General features: G+C 56.5%; 8 protein-coding genes across 8 annotated transcripts; 3 read left to right on the top strand and 5 right to left on the bottom strand.

Moving 5' to 3' along the window:
• Positions 1-486: 486 nt before the first annotated feature.
• On the top strand, positions 487-4,722 carry PHYSODRAFT_354604 (hypothetical protein). Its single transcript, XM_009528465.1, has one exon. The coding sequence runs from the start codon at positions 3,364-3,366 to the stop codon at positions 4,507-4,509; it is 1,146 nt and encodes a 381-aa protein (XP_009526760.1). The 5' UTR covers positions 487-3,363; the 3' UTR covers positions 4,510-4,722.
• A 1,473-nt stretch (positions 4,723-6,195) lies between these two features.
• On the bottom strand, positions 6,196-7,125 carry PHYSODRAFT_500175 (hypothetical protein; the record flags this gene model as incomplete). Its single annotated transcript, XM_009528464.1, has 1 exon — positions 6,196-7,125. One exon carries the CDS (start codon positions 7,123-7,125, stop codon positions 6,196-6,198), a length of 930 nt encoding a protein of 309 aa, XP_009526759.1.
• Positions 7,126-7,332: 207 nt separating this feature from the next.
• PHYSODRAFT_331631 (hypothetical protein) lies at positions 7,333-8,206 on the top strand (the record flags this gene model as incomplete). Its single annotated transcript, XM_009528463.1, has 2 exons — positions 7,333-8,076; positions 8,165-8,206. 2 exons carry the CDS (start codon positions 7,333-7,335, stop codon positions 8,204-8,206), a joined length of 786 nt encoding a protein of 261 aa, XP_009526758.1.
• Positions 8,207-11,142: 2,936 nt separating this feature from the next.
• On the bottom strand, positions 11,143-11,631 carry PHYSODRAFT_504330 (hypothetical protein; the record flags this gene model as incomplete). The annotated part of the gene is made up of 1 exon (XM_009528462.1): positions 11,143-11,631. The coding sequence occupies one exon, from the start codon at positions 11,629-11,631 to the stop codon at positions 11,143-11,145; it is 489 nt and encodes a 162-aa protein (XP_009526757.1).
• A 1,502-nt stretch (positions 11,632-13,133) lies between these two features.
• PHYSODRAFT_560237 (hypothetical protein) lies at positions 13,134-13,832 on the bottom strand (the record flags this gene model as incomplete). Its single annotated transcript, XM_009528461.1, has 1 exon — positions 13,134-13,832. The coding sequence occupies one exon, from the start codon at positions 13,830-13,832 to the stop codon at positions 13,134-13,136; it is 699 nt and encodes a 232-aa protein (XP_009526756.1).
• Positions 13,833-13,871: 39 nt separating this feature from the next.
• PHYSODRAFT_545197 (hypothetical protein) lies at positions 13,872-16,370 on the bottom strand (the record flags this gene model as incomplete). The annotated part of the gene is made up of 2 exons (XM_009528460.1): positions 15,990-16,370; positions 13,872-15,929 (listed from the first exon to the last, which is right to left on the bottom strand). Coding segments are annotated over exons 1-2 (2,262 nt in total), but the record flags the coding sequence as incomplete, so codon positions are not given.
• Positions 16,371-17,823: 1,453 nt separating this feature from the next.
• PHYSODRAFT_314925 (family 31 glycoside hydrolase) lies at positions 17,824-20,553 on the top strand (the record flags this gene model as incomplete). The annotated part of the gene is made up of 3 exons (XM_009528459.1): positions 17,824-17,979; positions 18,025-18,546; positions 18,601-20,553. 3 exons carry the CDS (start codon positions 17,824-17,826, stop codon positions 20,551-20,553), a joined length of 2,631 nt encoding a protein of 876 aa, XP_009526754.1.
• Positions 20,554-20,642: 89 nt separating this feature from the next.
• PHYSODRAFT_504654 (hypothetical protein) lies at positions 20,643-22,908 on the bottom strand (the record flags this gene model as incomplete). The annotated part of the gene is made up of 6 exons (XM_009528458.1): positions 20,643-20,783; positions 20,943-20,981; positions 21,054-21,114; positions 21,179-22,005; positions 22,102-22,161; positions 22,267-22,908. 6 exons carry the CDS (start codon positions 22,906-22,908, stop codon positions 20,643-20,645), a joined length of 1,770 nt encoding a protein of 589 aa, XP_009526753.1.
• Between the last annotated feature and the right edge of the window lie 1,188 nt (positions 22,909-24,096).

Raw genomic sequence — 24,096 nt, 5'->3', positions numbered from 1 at the left:
GCGCTGGAGGCCAGATGGGAGCTCCAACCTAGAAAAAGGCCCAATGCCCCTCGACAAGAGCCGTCGAGTCGAATTTGACACGCGAAAATGGAGCGCGGCAGCTCTTCTCCTTCAGAATCGGCTCACAGAGTATCACTTATCGCAGAGCCTGTGGTAGAAAGCGTCCATACCCAATCAAACGCAGCGATTGCGATATTTAGTTCAAGTAAGATATATAAATAGTAGCGATGGATACACTTAAGAGGGGGATACGCAGTAACTGTAAATGTCTGAGATGGACGGCGCCACGTGCTTGTCAGCGCCAGAAGGACGCCACGCCCCGACACATTAACACCAACGACGAGAGGCAAGGTTACATCTTGTTGAATCATTCCAGATAGCCCTGCAGCACTACAACTGAGGCTGGAACGGTCTCTAGCTGCGTGCTCTCGCCTCCCCCATCTACAGTCCCTAGCTTAGTACGGCGGGGGCGGCGCGTCCAGCATGCCGTAGTGGTGGATGAAGAAGAGCGAAATGGGCCAGAACACGAAGAAGCCGATGAGTGTGCCGGCCAGCACGTCCGTCGGGTAGTGGCGGCCGAGCGCCACGCGCGAGAAGTTGATGACCAGCGCCCAGACGATGGACACGGCGACCAGTGCGGCCGGCGCCAGGCCGTAGAAGAACTCGCGGAGAATCCACGGGTGCGTCTCGGCGAGGTAGACGAGCATGGCCACCATGGCCCACACGCGCGTCGAGTGGCCGGACGGGAACGAGTGCTGGTCCGGCCCCACGAAGCGCATGTCCGCCTCGTGGAAGGGCGGCCGCTGGCGGTGAAACACCATCTTGAGCAGCATGATGGCGATGATGTCGACCGTCATGACGGTGAAGAGCGCCGACAGCAGCATTTTGGTGGCCGGCTCGAAGGGGCCGATGAGGCCGGCCGCCCAGAGCAGCCCCATGAGCGGCGGGATGGTCAGAATCCACAGGAAGCCATCGCCCGAGTGCGAGAAAATCTCCCAGCACAGACGCGGCGTCGGGTCGCGGCCGAAGCGCTGGTAGAGCTTGGTGGACCACGTCAGGTCGTAGGCGTACACGCGGTTGGCGAGGCTCATGGCGAGCGTCTTGTGCTGCTGCTGTTCCTCGAGGTCTGGCTTGTCCTCGGCGCCGTCCACTTGCGGGATTGAGCCGTAGCTGCCCATGCCGGCCGGAGGGGGTGTGGCGACGGACATGTGATTGGTCAAAATGGGTGCATAATGCAGACAGACAGGTGAGTGTATCCATGTGTGTCCATTTAATTTAACTCGAAGTTGTTCTGGCAAGTGATGTTACTGCGACGTGAGCAACCAAGATACGTATACATGTAGGATACTTTGGAGTAGAGCTCGGCCTCTCGGACCACGCGATCTCACCGTGGTCAACGGCAAAGTTTGCCGTGGTGTCGTTTTCCTCCGATTGCGGGTGTTGTCGAGTTGAGCGGGCGTTCCGTCGCATCATCAACGTAGACTATCGGCTTGCCTGCCTGCCTGTCTTCATGCTGCCAATGCTTGCCAAAGTTGTGCTCGATGCTCGTTGCATGTATTACATGCACTCTTCATTTCGGCAGGCTACAAACTCGACGGTTGTACAGTGTACTTCAAACTATCATCTATTCTCGCCGAAACGAGCACAATAAATTTTCGCGGCTTTCATCGTGACCAGCAGCTTACACCAACGTCCTGTATTTGGACTCTATTCGCTTTGCTTCTTCATCGCTCATTTAGTCTTGCCTCTTGATGGGCAAGTGCGAGCTTCTCCTGTCTTCTCGGTCGGGCAGCACCTTGAAATTGTAGTACGCCGCCGCCCCCACGAAGCTGTGCCAGCAGCCGTGGAAAAAGCGGAACGGGTCCGTGTCGTCGTCCAGGCCGCGCACGAAGCACCCAACACCGCACACCAGCAGCAGCAATCCGCGTCGGAACGGCTGATAGTCGTATCGGGGCACGCGCCTCCTCACCGCGAACGACACCAGCAGCAGCAGGAAGCTGCTGACTACGGGGATGACCGAGTTCCACTCGTCCCACGGATTTTTCTCCTGGAAGACCAGCACCATGCCCAGGAAGAAGTACTGCACATACCGCTCCAGCACCGGGTGACGCAGGTCCATGAGGTGGATCCCCCACATGATGAAGCTCATGATGGAGCCGATGTTGTCGAGTCTGTGCCACTGCCCTTCCGTGAGCCACAGCGGGCCGTCGATGCTGTCGCACACGTGATACATGAAGCTGGTGGTCATGGTAAACATGCCGATGAACGCCTGCGCAAACATGACACGCGTTAGATCGGATCCGTTGTGCCAGCCCAAGAGCAGCCCAGCTGATGGCATTTCAATGCACTGCACCTCGAAGACGAACTGCCGACTGTAGAGGCTATAGATGGCGGGGAACATGCAGAAGTTGGTGACCCCCGTCACGGTCAGCATCATGGCCGTCTCGAAGCAGCTCCTCATGCTGGTCCGACGCGGCTCGAAAGAGACTGAAGCTGGAAACGAAAATTTATGTGGCGTACAAAACCTTAAAAAAAAACAAGCCTTGTGTAAGGTGTTGCTGCAAGCTATCCACTTTGGCGGGAATACCGGTCACAATTGTTAGTGAAAATGCTAGATGTAAGTAAGGGCTGCATGTAAGCAAAGGGGTAAGGAGAAATGCTTCGGCGAGAGCTCATTAGCCGAAAGGCTAAAACACGTGATAAATTTCTTTAATTTCTCGGGATTCCCCCATTTTTGGGGGGCATGCTCCTCGTAACTTTTACCCCGAATGCACCGTGTGGCCGTCTCAAACACTCGACCCGATCCTATCACTTCCCAACCTCGATCGCTTGCGTCAGTGAATTGACGCCCGCACAGCTCGTGGTTCCCGCTGTGCAGCGCAGTGCGCTGGCTTGTTTTAACAAGGCTTAAAAGCCTTCCCAACGTGCGACTCACGATAACCAAACGCAAAAAGGCTTGGCGGACTTGTAGACAAGCAGCGCGTAGCGACGACACCAGCTGCAGTTCTGCTACAGCGATCACAAATGCTGGCAATGTCACTGGACAACGGAGCATGTGCTCGCATGTCAGTTTGGAACATGGCTAAGCGGGGCTCTCCCGCCACGTGCCTTCTGTCTCTTGCTTTCTGCCGTTGAAGTCCCAGGTGCGTACAGTACTGTCACATTTCATGCATGTCGAATATTTCGCGTAGCATTCCGTATTGTCAAATTATCTGGCTTTTTCGTCGTCTGCACGAAGCGGCCATTCCGCCACGCACTCCCGTTCAGCACGACGCCGCGTGCAGGCTGTCAAGAGCTGCCCGCCCCATCGAAAAGCTCGATACTCGTCACACATAGATAGCCACAGTCCCGCTCGCACCACCAATGTTGTGCTGTTTCAGCTGCTTCAGCCGCCGCGGCGCGCGCGACGACGGCGTCGAGGACGGCCGCATGACCGCGTCGGGCATGCTGGCGCTTGGTCACCATGACAAGAAAGAGCCCACGTTCGAGGACTCGTACGACGTGCTGTACCAGCTCGGCGAGGGCAAGACCGGCCAGGTGTTCGTCGCCAAGAGGAAGCGCCCGCACTACCGCAGCCGCGCCAAGACGCTGGCGGAGGAGCAGCAGCGGGAACGCGAAGAGCGCGAGTGCGACGAGGACGTGGCCGTCAAGTTCGTGCGCCAGGAGTATCTGTCCACGCCCAACCGCGTAGAGGCGCTGGAGTCCGAGCTGGCCATCCTCGCCAGAGTTAAGCACCCGGGCGTGCTGCGGCTGCGCAAGGTGTTCCAGGACGACGACAAGTTCGCCATCGTGACGGACAAGGCCACGGGTGGAGAGGTCATGGACGCGATCTGCCGGCCAGGAGCTCCGCGCGTACGCGAGTGCGACGTGGCGGAGATCGTCCGACAATTGCTGAGCGTGCTGGCCTACCTGCACCTGAACGGTATCACGCACCGCGACGTGAAGGTGGAGAACATTCTGTGCAAGACCAAGGACCTGCAGGACGGTGTGCTGCTCATTGACTTCGGACTGGCTCACATGGGCACCGTGGGCGGCAACGAGATGTCGGGTATGAACGGCACACCGCACTACATGGCGCCGGAGATGTTCCACAAACACAGCTACTACGGCTGGGCGATTGATCTCTGGTCGCTGGGTGTCGTCACGTACGTCTTGCTGTTTGGGCAGTTCCCGTTCGACGCGCGGTTCCTCTCGCAGGTGGAAGACAAGATCGTCAAGGGCGAATTCGAGTACCCCAAGGAGCTCGAGTCCAAGGTGTCACATCAGGCCAAGAAGTTCATCGAGTACTTGCTAGTGCTAAATCCGAGGGAGCGTCCGCCTGCTGCAATGGCGCTACAGCACCCGTGGCTGCAGGCGGACGCCTCGGCTGCCGACCCGTTCACGGACGACCACATGGCTGCGCTGGCCAAGTTCTCCGAGGGCAAGAAGACGTTCGCGCCTCCACCTCCAAAGGAACACGCGCCGTCGCAGCCTGCTCCGCCTCAAGGGTACGTCATTTATGAAGAGTAGAGCACCAAGTTAATAAATCGCCAGCTCTGTTCATCGTGAATTTCCTGGGTTGCTAGCTATTGATCTCAGAGGGCTGCACGTGTAGGTAGGTAGGTAGGTAGGTAGGTAGGTTTGCTCACTTCAAAAGATGTGGATGATGGTGTAGAGCACAAGCCCCGTGGCTGCCATCAGTACCGGCGCGTCCATGGTGTGGGGCGCTGTTGCCTCTGCGTAGGCCACCACGAACGGCAAGATGATCATCGTAAGCCACAGCTGCATGGGCGTCTCGAAGTCGGCGTACTGCAGCGCTGGGAACACGATGCCCGACAGGAAGACGCACGCCGAGCCCTCGAAACTGCGCGTGTACTTGCGCTTGGAGCAGCACGTGCTGGTCGAGTACTTGTGCTTGCCGAACGCGATGCCTATGGGCTCTGCCAGTCCGTCGCCGATGCTCGTCACGAACACGAGGATGAAGACGAGGTCGGACTGCGTCGTCCGTGCGAACAGCCAGCGGAAGAAGAGCAGCACGAACAAACCGGGGAAGACGTTGCCCGCCACGATCCACTTGAGCGTGTGCGGTCGGTCCTCTGGTCGGTCGAGCGAGTTGAACTGCAGCATGAAGAGCGTCGAGCGCTCGCGGATGGGCTTAATGAGCAGCAGGAAGCAGAAGAGCGTGACAAAGTCCCCCCAGGCGAGCGCCAGCGGCCCATTGCACACGGGGCACGACTCCTCGTCGGGCTTGACGAGCAGCGGCACCAGGTAGGCCGCCAGCAGCTGGAACTTGCGCGTGTAGTTGACCTTGAAGACGGAGCTGCGCTCGGTGATGACGTAGCCGGCGTCGTCCACGATGCAGAAGAAGCGGCAGATGATGCCGCCGAGCGTCGACACGCCCATCATGATGAGCACCTTGGGCAGCAGGAAGAACCAGAAGCTCGTGTTGTCCCAGAGCTCGGGCTGCAGCAGCGTCGTGAGCCCCGCGAGCGCCGCCGCGAAGAGCAGCATGCCCACGAGGAACACGAAGTCGAAGGTGCGCGTCCAGCGCGTGTCGTAGCGGCCCGCCACCTGGCCGGCGTAGATGAGGTCGTTCGAGTCGCCGTCGTAGTCGTAGCTGTCGTCGTCCAGCGCCACGCTGCCGTAGGTCGGCACCTGCTTGGGCAGCCGGAACTTGGGCCCCGCCTTGGGGCGCCACAGCACGCGCAGCACGAACAGAATGGCCAGCAGCGAGCCCAGCGGCAGCCCCAGCAGCAGCGAGTAGTCGGTCGAGTTGAGGTGGTCGGACCACACCTCGGGCGCGGCGGTGGGGGCGTCAACGGGGACGGGGACGGGATCTGCGCCATTGATTGGCGGGATGCCCACGTCGGCCATGGCTGAAGCTGAAGCTGCGGAGGAAGAGACGGCTAGCGACGGCTTGGGCAGCGGGCCGGCAAGTGCTTCAATGGGATCTTCTCTTGGCTACCGCTTTTGGATCGGCCGTTGCTGGTGTGGACCACGCGCGTAAATCAGGTCGCCATACTGAAGTCAAGTCAAAAAAATCGAAGCACCAAAAACGGGGACAAGTCCCCTGTGACGTGGTGGGTAACATGGCGCGCGTCGAGCAAGGGCTCGGTAGACTCTGAGTAGGCAGCATCGATCCGCTAGCAAAACTGCGCCTCCTCTATTACTGCTGCCAATAATGAACCACCGAGAAGCTTGTGTACTGGTGTACGCCTACGCGCTCGTGACGTCGAACGCGGCGTGGAGCGCCTTGAGGTCGTCTTCAGAGATGCCCGACGTGCTCTCGTCGTCGATGACGAACGAGTGCAGCTTCACGTTGCGCAGCAGGTTGCGGTCCAGGTTGATAGCCGACGCCGCCTGCTTGGCCACGAAGATCACGTGCTGCACCTTGAACTCGGTGTACGGGTAGAACGACAGGTCCTCGGCCAGGATGGTCGACAGCTTGCCGCTCTTGTAGCCCGTGAGCACCGCCTTGTTGACGTCCTTGAAGCGGTCCAGCGGCGTCTTCACCAGCCCCGTGTTCTTGTACGCGAGCTCCGGCTTCTTGGCCGAGCCCACGCCCAGTCGGCTCTTGGGCTTCACCATCTCGGGGCGGATGTTCATGTTCTTCTTCATGAGCTTGAAAATCGAGCGCGCGTCCACGAGCAGCAGCACCTTGATCTTCTGTCTGCCGTCCTTGCGCCGGATCTCCGCGTGCTTCGCTGCTGCTTTGGCCACCACGTCGTCCAGCGACTTGCACAGTCGCAGAGGCGTCTTCGGCAGATCGAACAGAGCGTCGTTGTCGTCTCCAGTTGCCGATTCCTCGTCGTCCTGCTCCTCCTCCGGTCCGTCGTCATCGCTGCTGGCGTCTCCCCGTTGGACGACCTCAATCTCGTCGTCATCGTTTTCGCCTGCATTTTGTTCCTGATTGGCAGCGAGCTTTCGTCGCTTCTTCTCCGCCTTCTTCTGCCGCTTGCTCTTGGAGATGCCGGACACCACCGCCTCGATCGACGGCTTCTTCCAGCGCGGGTCGCGCGTGCTCGGCGGCTGGAACAGTCGGCCCGAGTCGTCCTCGAACGTCATGCCCTCCTCCATGCGGCGTTTGCGCGTCTTCTTGCGCGTCGCCAGCGTCTTCAACTTCTTCTGCTTGTAGCTGCTCGACATGGTGCTGCAGCTGTCGTAGCGCCAAGGTGATAGGTAGTGAGTGAATGTATCACGTGCACTTGCTTGACCCTGTTGACGTTGTGCCGCTTGGCTGCTCCACCACCCAGAAAATGGCTACATTACGTAGCACACACAACTACCAATCTACTAATCACAACATCGGAAATTGCAAAATTGTAGCCATGTCATTCGGAGACGACAATAGCGATGCGCTTGGATGACCTGCCGGAGTCGGCGCTGCTCAACGTCTTGAGCTTCCTGCACGTAGACGTTGCTACCCAATTGCTGTCAAATAAGAGACGCGTGGTTTATCGTCGGGGCATCCACGACCTCGCAGCTGTATCCACGTCCTGGGCGTCTGCACTTCAAGCGGTCGAAGGTCATTTCCGCGATTCGATCCTGGTGTTCGACTTCCAGCAAGATCCTGACATCAACAATGAACAAGACGAATGCAAAGACACCACGACCGACGAAGCACTTAAGTCTACGGCTGCAGCCAATGACGCGGCCCCTGGGGGCATTTTCCAGTTCGTGCGAGAACTTTTGTCCGCTTTCACGTGTGCGTCGAATTCCGCAACGAATCGACTTTCTCGACGCCCATCGGAGGAGGGAGAAGAATCGCACGAGTTGATGCTACAAAACAGGAAGAAATTACAGGTGCAACGTAAAGCAAAACACGTTGACAACGAATTGAAAAGGCTGCTGCAAGAGGTGACGGCTGGGAGGCACCCACGACGACGAGTAGAGCTTTGGCTGAACGACCCACACGATGTGACTGTCTATGACGTCGACGACATATGTGGCGAAGACGTACTGCAGTATTGGAGGAATGTCTTCTCGAATTGCAAGTACCTTGTTCGCTTGGATTTATCTGGCGTTCCTCTGGAATCCGACCATCTCCCAGGCATCATGAGCGCTGTTGGCGAGCACTGTGTCAATCTGGAAGAGCTGGTGATGCCACAGCAGGCGCATCTGATGCACCGTCGACGATCTGTCCATAATGTACTGGAAGCATTCCATGCTGTTTTGGCTGCTTTAGATACTTCGTCACGATCACGGCTGGGCAAGCGAGGTGGCTTGAAGAAACTCGAGCTTCCGTCTTTATTTCCGAATGAAAACGTCGATGCCACGGCTGCAGCGATCGGGGACCATTGCCCAAATTTACAGCACATCGAAGGCCTACGCCTTGCCGCATTTTCCAGACGAAGGCGCCTTACGAGTGTCGACATGCGAAACTCGGCCCTCCAGAGCTGGGAGGCGTTCTGCCAAGGTTGCAGCCACTTGACGGCACTCAACTGGTGCAGTTTACCCTGCAGCAGTGAAGTGTTTAATGTGTTCGGGCTTTATCCTAAGCTGGAGTTGAGGTCCTTAGTGTTGCCCGGAAATTGTGCACTTTGGAGGCGCGACTACGTTCTCCAAGAGCGACATCACGTCGAGCCGTTGTCCCCGTCAAATTCATTTTCTGCCGTGCTTCGCGCCTGCCCGAACTTGACGTCGTTGGAGGTCCTACTCTCAGACATGCAAGGAGACGCTGATCTTCTTGAAGATCAGTTCTTGCGGACGATTGTCGATGCGTGTCCGTTGCTTGAGCGTCTAGCGCTGGTCGAATCTTCAGCCCACCATGGGTTTGGCCCTAGTAATGCGTTCACGAAGGACGGGTTTGGGGCCCTTGAAGGACTCTGTAACCTTCAAACGATTGAGATCAATGGTGTGGCATTCTCGGAAAGAGCACTGTTGTCACTCGCGACGCGCTCACGGTCTCCAGATCAGCCACGCACCAGAATTGACGTAACTGTGGGCGTCCGAGGCTGGAACGTCGTTGACCTTGCGTCATGCTTTCACGAAACTATCGTGAGTTTACTGAAGCTGCTGCTATCGGCTGAATCTAGCGACTACCCAGCGTTCAGCATTCGAGTACGACCAGATATGCAGAATTACTCTCCACCAACGATGTGGGAGGTGCGGTATGTGCCGCAATGGAACAAGCTGAAGCGGGAACTAACGCCGAAGTTTAAATTTTGTTACGATTATCTTCGGGCTGAAGCGACTATCGAGGGCAAGGCTAGCAGAAGCCACGAAGACGGTAGTTAGTAAGAGCTGTGAGTCCTAACAGTAGATTTTACTGCTCATTAGCTATAACTGCAGATTTATGCGGGTACTTTTCCTGATTTGCCGAAGTACGTCGCCTTTTTCAAGCCGTCACAGCCTGTAGACACTACCGATCTCTTCGAAGGTGCGGCGGAGTCAGCAAAGATGATAGAGCACAAACACGATCGAATTGAACCTACATGTACAGTATTTAACCTGATCCTTCCATCCAGAAGTTAGGAACCAAGATGGACAATCCCAGCTTCTTTTCGAAATTGCTCAATAGACACGGAGCGCTCAAGACGTTGGAAAATAATCCCGGAATCGCGCGGGCTTCGTCCAAATTGAAGAAGACCGGTCACCGAGTGACCTCGAACAGGCCGCCAAGGATCCTGCCAAGGCCGGCAAGCTGGCACGTTTGGTGCCTGTAACGCAGAGTGGCAAATAGTTGCATTTCGAGCTAAAGAAGTTATACTCGGCGACCAAGAGCACTGGTTTGGCGTAGCAGCAAGTGAATTACCGGACCGCTTTGGCGGATGAGGCCAGCTCAGAAAGAAGAAGAAAAAGCGTTCAATACATTTAGGTTTGATACCAGCCGCAATGAATATCTCGTTTGCTGCGCGAATAGGTGGTACGCCGCAGTGAAGATGCTCTAACTAAATGTCAATTTTGCTTCTCTGCTAGTTAACGTTTAGGGACGTCAGGACAGCGCAAGTTGTTGTTGGGTATGACCAGCGGTGTGCTCCCCCGAGAAGTGATCAAGGTATCCGCCCTCGTCCGTGAGATCGAAGAAGCACCCCTTGCCTTTCTGGACAAGACCAGCGGGGGTTGCTAGCTCCTTCACGCAGCCGTCGTCCACGACCAAATTGCGGTCGGAGTCGAGAATTCTGTCGAGTCGATGCGCGATCATGAGCACAGTGCAGTGGACGTTTTGAACACCTCGCGGATCACTCTTTGCAGTGCTTGATCTGTGGCGTGGCCTACAGCGTCGGTAACTTCGTCGAAAATCACGATACGCGACTTGCGCAGCAACGGGCAAACCATACAGAGCATCTGTCACTCAACCAACGCTGGAGCTCTTGCCGTTGTCTTCTACGAGCACATCGAGCCTGCCATCTCCCGCGGTCCAAGTTCCACCTGACAGGCCTGTCCATAGTTGAGCGTCGCTAAAATGACCAAGCGGGCCCAGCTAATTGCGCAGGGTACCTTTGAACAAGACGGACGGAGAAGTTCAAATCGCGCAGCACTAACTGGCCTCGATCCTTGTACCTATCGAAAACTCACGTGTTTGAAATCGATAATTCCATCCGACGGTCATACTTCAAGGTGGATGTACTTGGAGGTCAAGTAGTAGGCGTGACGGGGCCTCCTGCTTATCATCGTTGGCTCTAGCTGTGGCAGGGCTCTCACGGTTTCGAGATAACTTCAGGGCGTATGCGAAAGCGAGACCGCATCCCCCAATTGATGGTAGAGCAACACGAGAGATGCCGTGGCTACAAGCAGCAGCAGGCTTCCGACGAGCTGAATGTGTAGGGAGGACCATTACGAGACTCAGAGCTGTTCGTACCAAATCTTTCGTTTTCGTTGAGCTTGACACTGCTCGTGGCTTGAAAACGACCCACCTGGCCACGACGGTACGCCTGAATTACAATCACATTTTCACGAAACTATCATGAGTTTGCTGAAGCAGCTGTTGTCGGCTGAATCTAGCAACTTCCCAGCGTTCATCGTTCGAGTAAGTCGATATACGCAGAATTACCTCGCGTCAACAGTGTGGGAGGTGCGCTATGTGCCGGCATGGAATAAGCTGAAGCGTGAATCAACACCGAAGTTTAGATTGCTACGACTATCTTCAAGCTGAAGCGACAATCGAGTACAAAGCTAGCAGAAGCCCCAACGACAATAGCGAGTAAGAAATGTAAGTCCAGCTCAGGCAACTCCGTCGAAGGACGCTGCGGTGGCCTTCCTGACGTTGACTTTGAATCCGTCTTTCATAGCGAGTGACAAGCTGAGTCTGTAGGTGACTTGGTGTCCCGGAACAGCGGTCAGATTGTACTTGCTGAGTACGCTAGCGGTGGTGATTTTGATCTCCATCATGGCGAGCTTCGTTCCGAGACACACGCGAGGGCCTGCGTTGAACAAGGGAAACTTGAGGGGCGACACAGCCATAAGTTTTCCGGTTGTGGCGTCAATCCACCGCTCCGGCTTAAACTGCTTCGCATCGGGACCCCACACGTGAGGCATCCGTCCCATGGAATACGAAGACCAGCTCACAGCCTCGCCGGCCTTTACGACAGTCCCATCGCACAGCACAACGTCTTCAAGAGCTTCTCGGATATTGGACGGAACGGCAGGATTTAGGCGCATCGCCTCCTTCACAACAGCTTCGAGATACACCAGCTCATTCACTTGGGCCATGGAGGGGGAGGAAATGCTGCCGTTTACGAGCTCTGGCAGCTTTGATGCGAGTTCGTGGCGAATCTTGCTTCAGCCTCCGGGTGTTGAGTCAGAAATGACGCTTGGCTGGAAAATCATCAACCGACTGGCCACACAAACACCATCCTCCTACCTACATTGCATCGCTCTGAACGGCGATGGGTGCCAGCTCACGGTTGTTTTCGATCCGCTTGTGGAGTCTGCTTGCGGAGATCATCAGGGGCTGCATGCGATTGATCAGGAGATATCTCTCTACAACAGTCAAAATGCATCATTGGAGTGTGCCTAAATGTTGACTTCCTGTACTTTTGAAAAATCCTCCTGGAGATGGCGACAGAATACGAGCCACTAACTGGCCAGGTCACGGGCATCCAGCGTGATTCTGCTATCCGTGAGTATGAACGTCGTCTAGGAATGGAGAACACGACGTCGAAGTGCTCGTGGCGCAGCGTGTGCCTCTGGAGCAATGGCGACGGAGCAATATCGGCAGCATTCCGTTTGTGTATTTCGAAGCGCGGTACACTGAAGCAGATCCAAGTTTGGTTGACGTTTTCATCACTAAAGTCCAAGGAATAGCCCATACACAAGCTGCTGCAGAAGTAACTGGCCAAATACTTGTTTACACGAGAAACACGGGCAGCATCTTAGCTGTTGGGGGAGGAACCATGGAATTAGAGATCCCAGGAGGTCTCCCAGGAGGTCACTTCCGTGTTATGATTCGACCGGAAACTGCTCTTCGCCCGAGACACTCAACTGCTGGAGACAGCCCCATTCAGCCTCGATTGATTGTTGAGGTTGAATTTCCACAGCGAAGCCTACCGGCAGCTCAGAGCCATTGCCGCAGATTCTTCGACATGCTCCCAGAATTACGCGCTGTGCTCTTGGTGAAGTTCTTTCGCCGCCAAGAAGACAGAACGTTTGCGTGCGTGGCCATCGTCTACCTTCGAGAAGCGCCTGGTCAGTCGGTGGTGATTGGCGACGCGGTGAGCTTCGGCAGCGCCCCGCTCGATCTGTAGTTTCGGCGAGGGAAGTGGGCCAACCACTACGAAGTCTGCAGCTTTTGTTCCCGTCCGATCCCCCGACGAGTTGTTTCCTGCCAACCCGTGGCATGGAGTCGATGATTTCGTCACGATTCCTGGGGTCGACTTGTTTGCGGGGGCTCTACTACAGAACACGGACCAGACGCCAACCCCTCCCGATCTTGCAATCAAGCTGTGGCCAATCTACGAGCTGGTCGACGATTTCGATGATGTTCCCATGAATGCCCAAGTGGTTCTGCTGTGCTTTTTGGTGTATTCCTGGGACGGGTTGGGAGGTGAATACAAGTTCACGTGAATACGCCTGCAAACTTCATAAGACATGTCCAACCTAACATTAGTTTACTTCGAAAGCTAGCTAAACCTCATCGAAAGAGCGATATTTTGGAGCCAAAGCTGCAACGACTGATACTGCCCGAAGCACCTGCGGATTCGGACGAGTTCCGTTTACTTCCACGTGATCGTGAAGCCCGAGGCGATGCTATGGTTCACATTCGCGAGACTGATCTCCAGGCGCTGCGTGGCCGAGTCGTACTTGGAAATGGAGCCGACCGACACGCTCGAGGGCGCCGACGTCACACCGAGAACGATCACCTTGTTCACCAGACTCGAGCGAGCACCCGCATAGTCGTTCTGCGACACCGTGGACGTGAACGTACCGGCCGAGGCGGTGAACTTGACGATGGTGGCGCTCGGGTTGCTGACGGTCTCGCCATCGTCCAGGTACAGGTCTCCGCTGGCGCTGCCACTGGCCGGTAGAGCGACCAAGATGTCGAACGGGGTGAGGCGAGCGGCCGTGCTGGTGAGAGCCGACTGGTGCATGGCCAAGATGGTTCCTCCGCGAATGTGCACCGGCATGTCGTACAGAGTCACCGCCGTCGTCACAGATCCACCGGTGCTGGTGATCTTGGAGTAGTCGAAGATGTTGTACCAGACACCGGCCGGGTAGTAGCCGGTCGCGGACGACGCTCCCTGGTTCACCACGGGGGTCACCAGCAACGCGTTGCCCAGCATGAACTGGTAGTTGATGCTGTACGTGGCAGTGTCGGTCGGGAACTCCATCAGCAGCGGACGAGCGATGGGGAGACCTTCAGCGTGCGCGTGGTATCCGAGCGTGTAGATGTACGGCAGGAGTCGGTAGCGCATGCCAACGAACTTCTGGCCCACGGTAGTCACCTCAGGCCACACGTACGTCTCCTGCGAAGGAGCTTCGAGGTTGTTGTGGTTACGCGAGAACGGGTAGAACGAGCCCAGAGCCGTCCAACGCGCGCAAAGCTCCATGTTGGAAGCACCAGAGAATCCGCAGATGTCGGCACCAACCATGGGGATGCCGAAGAGTCCGAACTTGAGGATAGTGGGGATCGACCACCGCAGGTCGTTCCAAGTAGCGGCGTTGTCACCGGTCCAGTGAGCCACGTGGACACCGCTGCCGGGGAACGTCGACCGAGAGAGCACGAAGGACCTCTTGTTGGCCAGCTCCTCCTGAACGGAATTGGTCACGATGGATTCGGTGATGCCGTACAGGTTGTGCGCGTCGTACTGGCGGATGTTGCCGTACTGTAACGCACTGGTGGAGATCCCCTTGTTGTAGATGGCGTCGTGGCTGTTGACGTTGTTGATCTTGAACGGCGGGTTGTCGTACTTGTTGCCGTCACCCGAGCAGCTCAAGCAACACGTCGTGATGGCATTGATGCTTCCAGTGTTCGGGCAAGTTACGCCCGACTGACGCACGCAAGTCGTTCCAGGGCAGAAGTTCGCGAGCTCATTCATGTCGATCCAGAGGCCATCGAAGGCGAAGTTTTTGTACATGAGCTGGATCTGCTCACCCCAGTAAGACTTGGCGTTCGGGTGGAAGAAGTCGGGGAACACCGTCGGCCCAGGCCACACCTGGCCCAGGTACGGCTTACCGCTCGTGTCCTTGATGAAGATATCCATCGACAGGCCCTTCGTGTACGCGTAGTCGTTGGTGTCGTCCGGGATGCCGGGGTCGATGATCGGCACGAACTTCTGGCCGGCGGCGTGGATCTCGTCCATGAAGGCGGCCATCTTGGCCTGCGGGAAGTTGGTCGGGTCCAGCGTGAAGTCGTGGTAGCTCCTCATGTAGTCGATGTCGGACCAGATGACGTCCAGCGGCAGCTTGTTGCTCGCGTACTTGCTCACGACCGTGCGCAGCGCGTCGACAGAGCCGTAGCCCCATCGGCACTGGTGGAAGCCGTACGACCAGTACGGCATGAGCTTCGGCCGGCCGATGAGCTTCGTGTACTGCGAGACGACGTTGGCCGGCGTGGGGCCCACCACGATGTTGAAGTCGAGCACGCCGCCGATCGTCTGGTACACGAGGTGGCCGCTGTCCATGGTCACGTCCATGCCGTTGCTGTTGAGCAGGAGCACGCCGTGGGCCTGGCCGGCGCTGTTGACGCCGAGGAAGAACGGGTGCGAGCCGTACGTGTTGACGTTGGCGGACGCGGATCCTTGGTCGCGGGCCCAGAGCGTTTGCTTGTCGCCCGACGCCATCTTGAAGTTCTCGCGCGTGCTCTCGCCGATGCCGTAGACGCTCAGGTCGCTGCCCAGCACCGTGGACGCCTGCAGGTACTGGTCCTTGACCACGAGCGAGATGCCCGACGAGTCGAACAACGTGTAGCCGTCCGACTTGCGCGTCACCTGGAACGTGAAGGGGTTCTGCGTGTAGTTGAAGGTGTACAGCGGGTCCGCTGCGGCGGCCGTGGCGGTGCTGTCGGCCCCCAGCGTGCCGGCCGTGAAGATGCTCTTGGGCACCTCCCAGCGCTTGTTGTTCTTGTCCACGATCTTGACGCGCACGCTGTCGCTCTCCGTCTTGGCGACCGTGACCACGAGCGCCGACAGGTCCGAGCCGTACGAGGTGGCCGTGGCGGCCGAGTTCACCTGCAGGTTAATGGTGAGCACACCGGCCGACTCGCTGGTGGACGTGACAGCGTACCCGGGCCCATTGACGTAGCCCTGGACGGACGGGGCCGACGTGGGCGTCTGCGTGTTCTGGTTCACGAACGCGTAGGCGCCAGGCGATGAGCGCACGTAGTTGGCGTTGAGGTTGCTGTCCCATACTCCGTTGCCGTCATTGAAGGCGATTTCCACAGACGACGTGGACGAGATATCGTACTGGTACCAGCCGTTGGCAGCCGAGAACTTGCCGGCGTACGTGCTGGCCGTCATGGCGTACCCGGACACGGTGGTCCAGCCGCTGCCGGCGTTGAAGTGGATGTAAGGCTTGGCCCACGTGACGGGCTGGAAGAGGATGTGGTAGCCCGTGCCATCACTCGGGCGAACGAGATCGCCCGTCTTGAAGCCGGACACCTTGCTCACGACCGAGTAGGAGCCGGCCGCCGAGACCTTGTAGTTGGCGTTGTTGTTGTTGTCCCAGACGATGCCGACTCCGTCATTGAAGACGAACTCGAGCGACGTGGCCGAGGCAGCGTCGAACTGGAACCAGCCGTCCTTCGCCGGGTACGCGGAGTTGGTGCTGGCGGCCATGGCCACGCCGGGCGACGTGGTCCAGCTGCCGGTGCCGGCCTTGTAGTGGATGTAGGGCGTCACCCACTTGTCGGTTTGGAACAGGATGTGCACGCCGGAGCCTCCAGCGGAGACGGTGGTTTGCGCATGAGCCAAGGAAGCGAGAGTGGAGACCAGCGCGATGCAGCCGAAGAGCGCCACTGCGTGATGCAGTCGAGCCTTGAACGTCATCGTCTTGCTGCCGTGCCTTGTCGAGAAGGAAGCAAATTGAGAAGTGAGCGATCGTTCTGGTGGAGCTCGTCGGTCCTGGAGTACTAGGCTCCAGCTTCCGTTGATGGCCAAGCAATTGGGTTTGGCCCGAAGAGGGCGGGTAGCCTCCAATGTACATGTAGTGCATGCAAGGGTGGGGTGGCGCAATACATGTACATTGCTGTTGCTACGTGTCTTTGGAGGCCCACGCTGCCTGGCCAAGTTGAAGTTGTCCCGGTGCGAGGTAGCTTTGCCGGTCATCCCACGGCTGGACCGGACAGCGGATTCCATTGGTCGTACGCATTCGAACAGCGGACGCCGCCTTTGTTCACGGTGCAAATTGCGGCTAGCGTTGTAAGCAGGAATTGTTCCTGGCAGGCAAGTGACATGAGCCAACGAACTTCAGATCGGGTACGCAAAGGTTGAAAGTCGATTTTGGCAGACTACGCCTGTATTGGAATGATAAAAAAACTGAAAAGGAATGCGCGCCACGAACTTAGCTGATGTTGTAGTGAAGAGCTAGCTAGCTACCCGGCAGATACAGCATCCCAACGTTATTAGACGGCGAGTTTGTTTTGTCAACTCCCGCAGTGCTGATCCCTCCCGCTGTTCGACGGGCCGGCAAAATAAATCCAGTAATAATCAGACTCGGTCTCGGCTCATGGCGCAGACGCGCAGGGATTTACTTCAACTTGAGCTCAGACGGAAGATCGGCCTTGTCAATGCATGCACGATCGTTGCCGCTTTGATAACGAGAGTGAAGCGTCATCGCCAGCGCAGTTCACGGTATCTACAGACGGGGAAGCGGAGCTGGGCAGTAGCGTTGCCGCCGCGAGAAATGAATCAAGTGGCCACGTGCAAGCTGGGGAGCGTGTTGGCGTTTAGCGTGCAAGTTTACTTCGCTTCAGACATGCATTTCTGGACCACTACTCGTCATCATAGCGGCATTTTGCACAGCCAAACACGCTGGACTAGCGAAGCGAACTATTAGGGTTGAGCAGTGTAAGTCTGACAACTATTCTGCCTATTCTACCTGTACCTTTAGCTTTCAAAAGCTTGAAGTGAGACCCGATCCAGCTATTATAGTTCACTTCATGTAACAAACAACCTAAAGCCTGGCAACGCTCGGAACCATAGATGGACAGTCAATGAACAGTAGCAAAACAGCGAGAGGTGTTATTTTTTGCCTGTCTTGAGAACTTTTGCATGCTCGTGTATTTACTTTTCATTTTTTTTTTTACCAAGTTAAAGTGATTTTCTACAAACATTTATGTCAAATGAAATCTGAAATTGTCAATATAACATTTCGGTAACTTAACACAATGTTTTGTATAGGTATACCAGTTGGATACCTAACGAAGTAAATCTCGCGATCTACATGTAGTCATCATTCCGACGCGCTATGCCTCATGGCGCGCTTGGTACCTGGTTGGTGGCTGCTACCAGCCTCCACAGCCCCTGCGTCAAGGCTCAAGTGTCCAGCAGCAATAGCTCACGCATTCCACTACAGACGGGCACCTGGAAGGCGTCCTACAACCAATACAAGGCCTACGCGTTCGTGAACCAGAACACGCAGACGCCCACGTCGGCCCCGTCCGTCCAGGGCTACGTCAATGGGCCCGGGTACGCTGTCACGTCCACCAGCGAGTCGGCCGGTGTGCTCACCATTAACCTGCAGGTGAACTCGGCCGCCACGGCCACCTCGTACGGCTCGGACCTGTCGGCGCTCGTGGTCACGGTCGCCAAGACGGAGAGCGACAGCGTGCGCGTCAAGATCGTGGACAAGAACAACAAGCGCTGGGAGGTGCCCAAGAGCATCTTCACGGCCGGCACGCTGGGGGCCGACAGCACCGCCACGGCCGCCGCAGCGGACCCGCTGTACACCTTCAACTACACGCAGAACCCCTTCACGTTCCAGGTGACGCGCAAGTCGGACGGCTACACGTTGTTCGACTCGTCGGGCATCTCGCTCGTGGTCAAGGACCAGTACCTGCAGGCGTCCACGGTGCTGGGCAGCGACCTGAGCGTCTACGGCATCGGCGAGAGCACGCGCGAGAACTTCAAGATGGCGTCGGGCGACAAGCAAACGCTCTGGGCCCGCGACCAAGGATCCGCGTCCGCCAACGTCAACACGTACGGCTCGCACCCGTTCTTCCTCGGCGTCAACAGCGCCGGCCAGGCCCACGGCGTGCTCCTGCTCAACAGCAACGGCATGGACGTGACCATGGACAGCGGCCACCTCGTGTACCAGACGATCGGCGGCGTGCTCGACTTCAACATCGTGGTGGGCCCCACGCCGGCCAACGTCGTCTCGCAGTACACGAAGCTCATCGGCCGGCCGAAGCTCATGCCGTACTGGTCGTACGGCTTCCACCAGTGCCGATGGGGCTACGGCTCTGTCGACGCGCTGCGCACGGTCGTGAGCAAGTACGCGAGCAACAAGCTGCCGCTGGACGTCATCTGGTCCGACATCGACTACATGAGGAGCTACCACGACTTCACGCTGGACCCGACCAACTTCCCGCAGGCCAAGATGGCCGCCTTCATGGACGAGATCCACGCCGCCGGCCAGAAGTTCGTGCCGATCATCGACCCCGGCATCCCGGACGACACCAACGACTACGCGTACACGAAGGGCCTGTCGATGGATATCTTCATCAAGGACACGAGCGGTAAGCCGTACCTGGGCCAGGTGTGGCCTGGGCCGACGGTGTTCCCCGACTTCTTCCACCCGAACGCCAAGTCTTACTGGGGTGAGCAGATCCAGCTCATGTACAAAAACTTCGCCTTCGATGGCCTCTGGATCGACATGAATGAGCTCGCGAACTTCTGCCCTGGAACGACTTGCGTGCGTCAGTCGGGCGTAACTTGCCCGAACACTGGAAGCATCAATGCCATCACGACGTGTTGCTTGAGCTGCTCGGGTGACGGCAACAAGTACGACAACCCGCCGTTCAAGATCAACAACGTCAACAGCCACGACGCCATCTACAACAAGGGGATCTCCACCAGTGCGTTACAGTACGGCAACATCCGCCAGTACGACGCGCACAACCTGTACGGCATCACCGAGTCCATCGTGACCAATGCCGTTCAGGAGGAGCTGGCCAACAAGAGGTCCTTCGTGCTCTCTCGATCAACTTTTCCTGGTAGTGGCGTCCACGCGGCTCACTGGACGGGGGACAACGCCGCTACTTGGAACGATCTGCGCTGGTCAATCCCTGCCCTTCTGAAGTTCGGGCTCTTCGGCATCCCCATGGTCGGCGCTGACATCTGCGGGTTCTTGGGCAATTCTGACATGGAGTTGTGTGCGCGGTGGACGGCTCTGGGATCGTTCTACCCGTTCGCCCGTAACCACAACAATCTGGACTCATCTGCGCAGGAGACATACGTGTGGCCTGAAGTCACGACTGTCGGGCGGAAGTTCATCGGCTTGCGCTACCAGCTTCTACCGTATTTCTACACGCTTGGCTATCATGCTCATACGGAGGGCCTGCCAATGGCGCGTCCACTTCTGATGGAGTTCCCGACCGACACCGTCACGCACAATATCAACCACCAATTCATGCTAGGCAGCGCTCTACTCGTGACTCCAGTTATATACAAGGGAGCAACAAGCGTGACAGGGTATTTTCCTCGTGGGATCTGGTACAACATCTTCGACTACTCGCAGGTTCGCACGTCTGGCGTCTATTTGACGATCAACGTTACCATTTTCGACATGCCGGTGCACATTAGAGGCGGATTAATCGTGGCGATGCACCAGCCAGCTCTCACTACCGCGTCTGCTCGGCTTACACCCTTCGATATCCTCGTCGCGCTACCAATGAACGGAATTGCGAGCGGAGACTTGTACTTGGACGATGGCGAGACTATCAGCAACCCGAGCGCCACAATTGCCAAGTTCACTGCGTCAGCCGGTACCTTCACGTCGAAAGTACTGCAAAATGACTACACAAGTGCTGGTGTGAGTCTGGTGAGCAAGGTGATTGTTCTGGGAGTGCTATCATCGCCCTCCAGAGTATCAATTGGCGCGATTTCCAAGTACGATTCTGCAACGCGGCGCCTAGAAATTAGTCTGGAGGATGTCAACCAGACCATCGCCTCGGACTTCACGATCATGTGGGGCTAATCGAAGTGGAATTTTTCTCTACGCAACGCGTGGAAAACAACATAACCCGCCACAAGCAAATATCGTTAAGCATTTTGCTTGTGTTGGTCTTACTGGGATGCCTTTCTGTGCGGCTTCGTGCTATCCGTAGCGGAGTCAATGTAGCCTGCACCAGGACGACGTCGCCAATTGACCTCCGCGTTCTGATCAAAGTTCAACGCGAACTTCATCAAGCACGTCGAGTTTAGTTTCTGAGAGTTCACACACGTCCTCGTTAGCTCGCTGCCCCGCTGCAAAAATGTAGCATTTGTCAAACTTACCCTCAGTACGGCTTTGTAATGAACAGGCTCGCGCATGTGCAAATGAGCACGAGCCTTGACGTGCAGAGCCTTCATAATGAGATTCTGCACCGCAGTCGGGTCGGCCAGAGGATCAATGACCAGAATCGCCTGACAACATCAAACCGCCACAAAATTGTCACTATCTGCGTTACCTCCATTCCCCTCAGTCAAAATACCTACATCTTTCACGGCAGAAAGTGGCAGAATCCCTCTCTGTTCGGTGTCGCGCTGTTCAAGCTCACTAAAATGTCGAATACACGTTAGAGACACTTCACCCCGAAATCCTGCGGCAAAAGTGTACACACCTGAAAAGCAGCGCGTAGTAATCCTGGATCTCCTTGAAGTGCTGAGTCCGAATTGTCTTCACGAAAAATCCCAGCGGATACTTGACGTCCAGCGGGAGGATGTCTTCAATGTACAAGATGGAGTCATTTCCCCCGCGCTTCATCTTGTGCATATCTCGGATGATCGCCTGCTCTATCGCCTGCAGTTGGCCCGAAGTCTTCAGAGGGAAGAACGTCCGCAGCGCTACCAGCGCGTCTTTCAGCAGCACTCGCTTCTCCGTCACGAAGCTCTCGACGTTGTAAAGCTCACACAGTCGCAGCAGTAGGTGCTGGCAGCCTTGAATCATCTGCTCTTGGTCCACGTACACGAGGTCGGAGACCGCGCCAGTCAGGCAGAGCAGGAACATCTCGATCTCCGAGTCCCAGCTGAACATTTGCAGCGCCAATAGCAGGTTGTACCCCCACTCGGCGATCAACGGCTGGAATCCGTACTTGCGGTGGAGTTTCTCGTACAGAACTTGCTCAAGAGGGAACCGTCCGAGCGGGTTGCGCTGCTCGCGCTTGCGCTTCTCGACCCAGACCTTACGCACAACCTTCTCCACGTCCAGTTTCTTTAAGATCCTCCTCTTTAGCTTTCCACGGTGACGTAGGAACATCGGGATGCCTTCGTGCATACCCAGAGCCATGATATAGTCCTGCCTTCTCTTGGGTGGAGACCCCGTTGGAGACGTCGCTGCGGCGATGGTAATGATACCCGACGCGTTCGGAAGAGCGATCGAAAGCATCGACGACTTCCGAACCGCTCGATCCAACTGGTGATGCAGAATGTTGAGCTCCACACGCGCTTCCTCAACGTCATGCCAGATCTACAAGACAAAACCTTAGTTAGAGTAATTCAATGACAAGAGAACGATAAAACTTACCCGGCTTAGGTGTAGATTGACCCCGCAGTGCTTTTGCAGACGCTCGATCCAGTGCAGCATCTCTCTCACGAGTGTCTTCGTCTGTCCTCTGCTGTGTGAGTGTTCTTCTTCCTCTGCTATCGCCAGACCGAGTGATCTATGCTCGAGCACTCCTCCTTCTTCATCGTCATCTGCGTTGTTGCTGACTGAGACGGTTAAATCTTTAGAGCTGTTGGTGTCGATCATTTCCCACTGATACTTCTGCACGGACAGCTCGGGTGTTTCGTCCACGATGCGGTCCCAGTCAGGCCTCGGAGTGTAGCACACTCGTGTTCGCTCAAAGGCGTCCTGGAGTCGTTCATAGTTCGCGCGGATCTCAGCCAACGCCGTCTCGGACTGCTGCTTGGTCTGTATGTCGAGCGCGTACTGCGTCTCCAGCTTGGCCGCCTCTTCTTCGAGCTTCCTGTTCGCAGCTTCGAGCGCGTGGTTCTCGGCCTCAGCGTTCTGAACCTGCAGAGCGACAGCGGCGTGTTGCTCTTGCCACTTCTTCTCCTCCATGTGCCGCTTAAGCGGAGCGCTCGAGACAAAGTCCAGGTAGAGCTGCTGGCTGCGGATTTCCTTCAGTTGCGCTCGCTGGGTGTCGAGTTGAAGCTCGAACACTTCGCAGTCGCGCTGCAACTCCTGCTCCTGCTCGGTGAGCGACGCGTAGTCTCTCTCGAGAATTTGAACAGCACGGCGCTCTCCTTCAATCTCTGCGCGGTTGTGGGCGTGGCGCATGTGCAGTTGGGTCAGTTCCCGCTCGAGCTGCTGCAGTTGCGTGGATAAATCCTGCTCCAGGGACTGCTCCATGGCGAGTTGGGACCTCAGCCGCTTGCGTTCTTGTTGTTGCAACTTCACTTTCTCCTGCATATCCGCCACCAACGAGAAATATTCAAGCTGCTCAGGGACATTATTCAGAGGTAGCTCCTTCGTTGCTGTGGCTTCGAATGTTGCTTCTGGCTGTTGATAAATCGCTGCGTGGAGAACGTCGTGGACGTCACCCAGGAGGTTTTTCAAGACACCAGCTTCCATCGACTGCTGCCAATTCTCCAATGCCTTGAAGCATCGAGCTGTATTCAGTTGTTTCTCGCTGAGATCAGTAGGAAGTTCGCAGCTTTGGGTTCGGTTAGGGCGGGAAGGATATGCAGCAGCCTTGGGCTTTGATCGTGGAGGAGGAGCAAAGCGAATTCGAGCTGTTTGACTTCCACGAAATCCCGCTTTACTATCTTCATCTCGTTGCTCTCGAGTGGTGTTGGCGTGCACTGGAGGCAGCAAATGGGAAGCTCTGTCTTCGAAGGAGCATTGTCGGGCTTGAACCAAGTCAGCTTTGGAAAGTTGCTTTGCTTCACGAAGAATAGTCAGATCCAGCTGAGGCACCTCTGGCGGTCCGCCTAACAAGAAATCAGCATGTTCACCGCGTTCTTCCTCGACGAGAACCTTCATCGCCTTTGGGTAAGAGATTGATTGTCGATGCGTTCTCCTTCCTATGTATAGGCAAGATCGAAACGTGCTAGATGCAATCCAAACCATACTGGTGCTTACCAATAGTAGCTATCCTCCTATCTGCTACGAATACTGTTGTGATGATGTAGGCTCGGTTGGAGCCTCTTCTGGTGCAAGCGCCGTCTTGCTTACGATGCGGGACATCTTGGAGTTCTTGGGGGGCTTCCACTGAGACCGAGTCATATACTGCCGATAGCATTCGTGAGGATGGCGCAGCTTCTGGAAAATCGCCATAAGTGGTGTCGGGGGTTGCTGCGACTCTGCTTCAGCCTCAGTAGCGTCAACCGGTTGCTTCAGGAGATCGAAGAACAATCCGAGCACTGCGTCGCTCTTATCGAGTTCCCTCTGCAGCCGTCGAGCGAGGGAGCCGCTTTTGTCGCCAACCAGGCCTTGAACGCGCTCGAAGAGGTCAAAATTGTGCTCTTCCGCACGCAACAAGGCGCACGACGGTGCATCGCTGTCATCGACTTCGTTCGCTTGGCTTTCCGTTCCAGC

This window comes from Phytophthora sojae, assembly GCF_000149755.1.
Source record: "Phytophthora sojae unplaced genomic scaffold PHYSOscaffold_4, whole genome shotgun sequence".
Lineage (NCBI taxonomy): Eukaryota > Oomycota > Peronosporomycetes > Peronosporales > Peronosporaceae > Phytophthora > Phytophthora sojae.
This window is presented reverse-complemented; position numbering and strand designations above follow the sequence as displayed.